Below are 8276 nucleotides of genomic sequence, written 5' to 3'. Positions count from 1 at the left end.
GCGTTGAATTTTCGTCGATGTTAAGCCTAACAAAGACTATTGTATCGTTAAAAATTATTTTTTTATTTTGTACAAACAAAATAAATATATTGAAAAATATAAAAACAATAAAAAATTATACTTCAGAAGTTAATTTAGTATCAAAAACGTAAAATACTTGAGTAGCCGAAGACATAGCCAAAGATTACAGTGCCACAGCACTGGCAAAAATTTAAATTTTTTGACTGGAATTCCTTCGGATAACCGACATTTCGGATAAAAGACGCTCTACTGTAATGCCTCATCAATATTCAATTCCGACATTAAATACTAAATTTTTTAATATAAAACAAATGATATTTTTATCTATCATTTCAGTACTACTTTTTTTTTCAATTTGCACATTAAAATTATTTTACTTTATTTCTTTAAAACAATATAAATTAATATTTAAAATAATGCTTAAGATAAATCTTATTTAAATTTTTAAAAACAACTTACATGATTCCTAGGATCTTTATATGGGATTTTTAACATATCCATAGCTTTAATCATACTCTGCATTGCCATGAATATATTTTGATACACAAGCTTAATAAATCCCTTTTTATCTTCATCAGTATATCCAGATCCATGGATAATCCTCATCTGTTTAATAAATGTACTTTTACCAGATTCTCCAGTTCCTATCATAAAAAATGTTTCAAATTAATTTTTTAATTTAAAACTTAGTAAATAACTTGAAGAATTATTAAAAATACACTTCTTCAATAAGCTATTAACAAAGCATATAAAACCAAAATTCTAAGAACAAAAAATACTTTAGTTAGATAATGGAAATTACTTTTGGCTTGAAAATAATCAATTTTTATAAATTAATAACAATTTTTAAGTGAAATCACCAGACAATATTGAAAATTGTAATCAAAATATTTAGTTTATAATTTTCAAATAAATCAAATAGTGTCCAGAAAATCTGGCAATTTGCCAGACTTAAGGAATCTAGAGCTTAAATAAAAACTTTTATGGCAATTTTTATTAATTTAATACTTGTTTATGAAATAAGTTATATGTTATAATTACTTTGTATGGTAACCTAGTTTTTTTTTAGGTTTTCAAAGTGAGGAACTTGTTAAATGCATTGTAATGGGTTGTAATGTGTAACGCATTGTAAATGACCAATAAACTAATAAGGTAAGTCTGAATTTTGGCACCATAACGATGCTAAACATGCAGATGATTGCTATCTTGCTTATTCAACTGTTACCCACTGTGCAATATTTGGGTGCCATAGAGCTCATTATACTCTATGCTGCCCCTATCTGGGGAAAGCCACCTACAAGCAAGCAAATATCAAAAAATTTAACAAAATCTAGAGAATTGCAGCATTGTGAATTGCTACCATACTGCACCCACCTCAGCCCTTCTGGTCATAAGCAGACTCTGCCCTCTATACCTTAAAATTAGAGCAGCTATGTGGTCCTGGAATCTCAAAAACATGATTAACCTCTCTAACTAGAAACATAAAATTCAGCACAAAACTCTTCCTAACCTTCCTGACAAAATCTACCAAAGACTTCATTACCAATGGCATCAAGAAAAAAATTCCAAACTCCTATATAGATATGACTCTTTTCATGAACATCCAGGACCTCACTTACCACAATGAGAATGACCAGAATTATAAAATCTACACGGATGGTTCCAAGCAAGAGGATCAAGTGGGCACAGCTTTTATCACATACAACAACACAGGCAATATTACTCACTGATCTGCTTTCAAGCTCTGCGAGTACTGTTCCATCTCACAGGCAGAGATCTTGGCCATCACCAAGGCACTCCATCATATCAATGAAGACTGGTTCACTCGAAAAAAGAAAATAGTCATCTACACAAGACAGCATTACATCTTTCCACTCAATTTCCAATACCAACAACAATGGCTACAATGTTACCACCATTCAGAAAATACTTATCAGTAATAACCATCATCATCACATCACCCTTAACTGGGTCTGTGACCACTCTGGGGTGAGAGGGAAACGAGGCAGCTGATGCTCTTGCCAAAAGAGCTGCGGTCTCGTCCTTTCCTTGTTCTTATAGTAAGATACTGCCTTCCACTATCCATAAATGGATCCATAACCAACTTTTGCAAACTTGGCAAGAAGATTGGAACAACTGCACTACAGGCTATCCTACTCAAGGCTTCATTCCAGACATTTCTGCCAGGCTGAGTTGTAGGCATCTTGTTCCCAACTTTGCCTTGACTCAAGTTCAAATTGGCCATCAGAACTTCAACACTTACCTCAACTGGTTCCGGCTACGGGACAGCGAGACCTGCAGGTGCAACATGACTACCAAACAAGACTATCTTCACCTATTGTTTGACTGTCCACTCTTCAACAGCAACAGAGAAAGACTCATTGAGACTACACTTTGTAACAACCATAACTGGCCATGTCTGCTACAACCCTAGTATATGAGAAAGACATGTACAATCACCTGAATAATTATCTGCAGAGCATCAAAGTGCTTACAGAGATAACGAGAAACATTTAGTCAGCAGCAGAACCCTTGTAACCATGCAAATATACTGAACTATGATGTTAACACTACACATTAATAAAAATCACTATGTCTGTGCTTTTAGTGTAATTAGACTAAGAATGTCAATTGTAATTACATTTATAACCTGATAATTTGTTTGGGCTATCTGCAATCTGGCATGTAGCACCCATCCTGTATTTAGTTTATGCACAGTTAATTAATTAATCTGCACACTGCTTATATGTTATTACCTATACATATGTTAGTGCTATCTGCGATTTGTAACACAGCACTCCCAACATATATTCCTCTGTAAAATTCTTGTTATTGTTATTGTATTTCTACTGAACATTTCCTTATAGAGCACTGTCATGGGATGACCATGGATCCCAACCCTTTCTTCATTCCCTTTCCTTTCTCACCCCACCCCATCTTCCCCCTTTTTCATAACACAGGTTGAATCAAAGAGTGATACCTGTTTTACTACTACTACTACTACTACTACTAATACTACTACTAATACTTTCTCTGACATATAATTGCAATAAATGACAATCATCATGGGTTAAGGATAAATCTGGAACAAAAAAGCCATATGCATCTACATTTTCTGGACATTAATATAAGGTTTAAAATGGACAGTATACAAACAGCCATGTACTTAAAACCCATGTTTGCATCGCTGCATATGCCAACATGATCAAATGATCTGTTTAACAGCATTCAAGGCACTTGTTAAAAGAGCGTTCTTGCATTGCACTAACGTACAAGATCGACTTAGGGAGATAAGCAGAATTAAGAAAGTGGCAAAAGGTTTAGGATTCAGAACAACTGCAATCGAAGGATTGATGAAGAGTTACAGACAACATGGAAGCAGATGAGATAGGATCAACAAGTTCACATACAATAGGAGTATGGAGGGAGTGATGGAAGAATTATGTAGATATAAAAACACGAAAATGGTGTATAAAAGAGCGCCAAACATATACAGACAGCTAAGGAATGATAAAGATGAAGTAAGAATGCAAGATAAAGTCAGGGTCTATAAAATTCCTTTTGAGAATCAGCAGTTGGGAGTAACAAAAGATTATATTGGGGGTCACTAAAAGAAACTTGGCAATACGTTTAAGAAAGCACAAATATGACATGAATAAAGGGCATAATAACACAGTTTTGGCAGTCATGGCACAAACAGAAGGAGCAAATGTGAAATGGGATGAAGCAAGAATAGTTAAGACAATCCATTCTCCGACGATTGTGTTAGATATAGAGAAGATAGAAATATATAAGGGTAAAGTGAACAATAATTGCTTAAATGCAAAAGACGCAAATGCTCTCCCAACAGCCAGAAAATATGTAATAGAAAAAGAAATGAGAGTTAAAAACCCGTAAAAAGATTTGGCAGTTATGCTTTAACTAGTTTAATGTATTTTCGATATAGTATTTTATTTTTACCTTTATTTGATTATATAATGTATTAGTAATTTGTTGTTTATTTAATATTTAACAATTTAATGTAATAATTTTTAAAAATTTTCAAAAACTTTAAATTTTATGAGTATTCGAAAGCTCATTTGTGGAATGATAATTTCCTGAGGATGGCCTATAGGAATAGGCTGAAAGTGTTTGAATATTAAATTGCAGTAAGCTCAGCATTTGTTCTGGTGTTTAATTCAGTTGCAAGTAAGCTGCTGAGGAGGTGGGGATAATTGCATAATTAGTCTAGAGACGTAATTCTAAGCACTATGTAAATGATACTTCAGTGTATATACTAGATTTAGAAATTAAAGTGTAAATGTTGTCATGTACACATACCTTAATTATAGTATAAACAGTATCAACCATAATTATTTTTACATTCTAAAAGTTTAGATAGAGATAGTAAATTGTTCAATTTTGTCCACTGTAATCTTTATTCAAGATTATTACTAAAGATAATCCTGAATAAAACTGAAGTATTATTATTCAGATTACATATTGTCCATTGTCTTATTTCTTACGTTTCATGCAAGCACACTTTTCCTATAGATGGACTTATCAAACTGGTTAGCCATGGAACAGAATGACCTTGAGACACAATTTGTCTCTAAAGGTAATTCTGCTTTTTTTTTCTTTTGATGACACACACAAAACTATGTATGTCATCAAAAAAATTAATTCAGTTAAAGCTTAAAGAACTGTATCAAGAAAAACAATTCTTAAAGAATTTTAATTCAAATAAAATAATCAAACAAAACAAAAGTTTGGCAATTAAGAAATCAAATATTTAATATAAATGTTTTCAAAGCCTTTAATTTAATAGCTTTACCATCAAAAGATGTTCTAGTAAAGAAGTTGTTTAATAAGATGACAATTAGTGTTGCCATCTTTTCAAAATCGCTGATCTGGATGGCAGGTGAGGTTTTCGCATTTGGATGGCAGGTTATTTTGGATGGCTGATCTGCGTCGGGAACTCCTGTTCTGTTTGAACAGGAGTTCCCGACGCATGTGCAATGTCATTTTGCAATGCGAAAAATAACGTGCAGTGCATGCTGGTTCTAAATTAGTTACAGTTAGGGACTAGAGAGACTTAGGTAAGAGTAACGTAAGTAACTAAATTAAGAAAAACAACTACAGATGACTTAGTTCTATTGGATATTGGCGATGTGTACGAATACAAATCGTACAAGCAAAAAAAATAGGTTGCACACGATATTCCTGGACAAAATTAATAGTTCACCCGGACAGTGAGTCGATTCCTGGACTGTCTGGGTGAAAACTGGGCAAGTGGTAGCACCAATGACAATATTTCTCAAATCATGTCTGTAATACCAAATATTCAAAATAAATTAATCCAAACAATCGCTGTAATTAATTGGGCTAATATTATGCTATAATTAATAACTAGAAACTAAGTAATTTGGTACTGGAGGTAATGTTAGGTGTCATCTCTTATCTAACTTAATTATAATAATTTTATTAAATTATTAAATAATTTAGAACATTCTGGAAAAGAAGAATAAGCCTGTTGTGAGACTTGAACCCACAACCTCTGCTCCACTCTTATTAAATACATCTGGAAGTGAAGACTTGCTCAAGGTCCAGATCATGTAACTGGCAAGCACACTGCCCAGTAAGCAAAGGTTGCGGGTTCAAGTCCTGCTCCAGTCTCGTTCTTTTCTTCCAGAATGTTCTAAATTATTTAATAAATTATTATAATTATTAAGTTAGATAAAAGATGGCACCTAACATCTACTTCCAGTATCAAATTGCTTTTAGTTTCTAATTATTAATTAGAGCATAATAATAATTAAATAAATTATATTGATTGTTTGGCTTAGTATCAATACTTTGGGATGTTGATATTTAATCAAAATAAATTATGTTACTATTGAAAAGTATACAAAATATTAATGTTAATTAATTTCCAAAATTAAAAACAATAACTATAAAATTTATTGTAAGGATATCATTGTATATATAGAAACCACCAATAACAATTATAGAAACCATCTTTTCTTCCAAAGTTTTCAAATTTTCTATTATAAATATTTAGATTTATTTTCCAAACCACAATAACAGCATATTGTCTGTTAAATGTTGTTTCTATAAATTTTTAAATTATATAATAATACACCATTAGCTATTTTGCTTCTCTCTTAGTTCTTATTTTAACAATTTGATATTCTTCATTAAATGTCTATTTCTAATTTTAATAATGTTTTCTTTTTTATCACCTGTTCAATATTTTAATATTCATTTCCAAACTGATATGACTGTCACTCTTAAGTATCTTGCTCCCATTCTTTTATTATTGTTCTTTATTTGAACTATATACAGGGTGTTCATAAAGTCTGTACAATTTACTGTAAAACATTTATAACTTTATTAGTATTTGTGATAGAAAAATTATGTAGAATGTATTGGAAATAAGATAATCTATATTTTTTTATTGTTTTATTGTATTTTATTAAGTTTTCACATGACCATCATCATTAGTAATACAAAGGGTAATATGATTTTATTGTTCTCTAAAAACATTTGCCAATTGATTTACAGTAATGCCTGAAATCACATTAGTTATTTTAACTTTCAAGTCTTCTAATGTTGCGGTTTGGTTACATAGACTATTGTTTTCACATGTCCCCATAAAAAAAAATCTAATGGCATCAATTCTGAAATAAAAGTATTTTTAAAGTTTCAAAACATTGTTAAATTATTGTGTTGAAAGTTACTAAATCATTTTACTTAAAACTAGGTACATTAACCACTCAGCAGTGAAAAACGGATATATCTGCCCAGGGCGATCATACGGCAGTGGTGAAGTATGGATATATCCGTTAAATTCTTTTGGGGGTATCACCAAAAACTCCCCGAAAAAAATTCACCTAGAAAATGAATTATGTAACAATAAAAAAAGACTATTCTCTACTAGACATAACTGTTCACAAAATCTTTTTCTGAAACGGTAATGAAAAAAAAACATGCAAAGAAATACTTTAAAAATTTCCCACATTTATTCTCCACTATTGGGGGTAGAACCATACCTGACTAGTCCACAGTTGAAAGGTTAAACTTTCTAATGCTTTATTAGTATTTATGATAGAAAAAAATCTGTAAAAAGTTATACATTTTTTAAATTGCACACAGACTTTATGGACACCTTGTATGTGCCATTTTTCTTTAACATATTAGGTTGTTCAGAAAATAATTTCATTTTTTTCATTAAAAAAACAATTTTCTTATAATATATAAATATTTTATCAAATTATATATTGACCATTTTGGTCCAATATCTTTTGCCATCTTTCAGGTAGTAGCATGATTCCACATTCATAAAAGTTCTAATCTTTGCTTACAAAAAAACTGATTCAAGTGATTTTTGGCATTCTCATTTGAAGTAAATGTTTTACTATTTAAAAAATTTTGTAAAGATCGGAACAAGTAATAATCCAAAGGTGCCAGATCCGGTGAATATGGTGGGTGTGATAGCACATTCCATCCAAGCTGTAACAGCTTCTGATGAGTTACCAAACTAGTGTGAGGTCTGGCATTATCATGGTGAAATACTACACCTTTTCTGTTGATCAATTCTGGCCTTTTCTGTTTGATGATATCAGTCAATTTGTCCAGTTGATTCAGAAGTATACTGCCATCAAGCAGTACACTTCTAAATCAATTAAACAAAAAAACAAAAAAATGCAAAGAAGCAAACAAAATTTTTTACAAATAAGCTTTAAAATGTCAGTTGTCAAAATACATAATGACAATACAATTATACCATCTCTCTACACACCGGTGTTTAAATAAAATAAAATACTCCTCAAACCTTTAACCAGAGTGCTTCTATTTTTAGAATTGCAAACGTTTTCGTCGCCCCTACTGGGCTCTTCTTCAGGCTATAACGAGTGGGCCTTTAATATTCAAATAAACATTCGATATGAATCTATTTTGAATTCTATCACTTGAAATTGTTCCGAAGTTGTGTTGCGCATGCTCCATACTCATCCCTTTAAATGCTGTTATCTATCAAAATCTCTTCCGAATTCTATCTTTGTATTGTGCATGCTCCATACTCATCTCTTAAAATGCTGTTATCCAGCAAAATCTGCCATGCTATCGATAGGGCCATTTCCTCTTTATAATTAATACACGTGCCGTTTCTTCCCGCCTTAAATATCTCCATGGCCTCTAGCCATTTTAGTTGTTGTGGGTTGGAGTTGGTTTTAATGATTTTTGCCGCGCGCAGGTCCGCCGTTATTTCCTGTTCC

General features: G+C 31.8%; 2 protein-coding genes across 2 annotated transcripts in view; both read right to left on the bottom strand.

Moving 5' to 3' along the window:
- The window catches only part of LOC111626033 (guanine nucleotide-binding protein subunit alpha-11-like), a 4207-nt gene extending 3503 nt beyond the window's left edge, over window positions 1-704 (bottom strand). The window contains exon 1 of the mRNA XM_023369312.1: window positions 477-704. Within this exon, the coding sequence (XP_023225080.1) occupies window positions 477-672 (196 nt within the window). The 5' untranslated portion in view covers window positions 673-704. The remainder of the gene's footprint in view (window positions 1-476) is intronic.
- A 4907-nt stretch (window positions 705-5611) lies between these two features.
- LOC111626023 (zinc finger BED domain-containing protein 5-like) overlaps window positions 5612-8276 on the bottom strand; it is a 6820-nt gene continuing 4155 nt past the window's right edge. The window contains exon 2 of the mRNA XM_023369302.1: window positions 5612-5698. Within this exon, the coding sequence (XP_023225070.1) occupies window positions 5612-5698 (87 nt within the window). The remainder of the gene's footprint in view (window positions 5699-8276) is intronic.

This window comes from Centruroides sculpturatus, unplaced genomic scaffold, assembly GCF_000671375.1.
Source record: "Centruroides sculpturatus isolate CEXI.00-Female unplaced genomic scaffold, Cexi_2.0 scaffold22, whole genome shotgun sequence".
Lineage (NCBI taxonomy): Eukaryota > Metazoa > Arthropoda > Arachnida > Scorpiones > Buthidae > Centruroides > Centruroides sculpturatus.
This window is presented reverse-complemented; position numbering and strand designations above follow the sequence as displayed.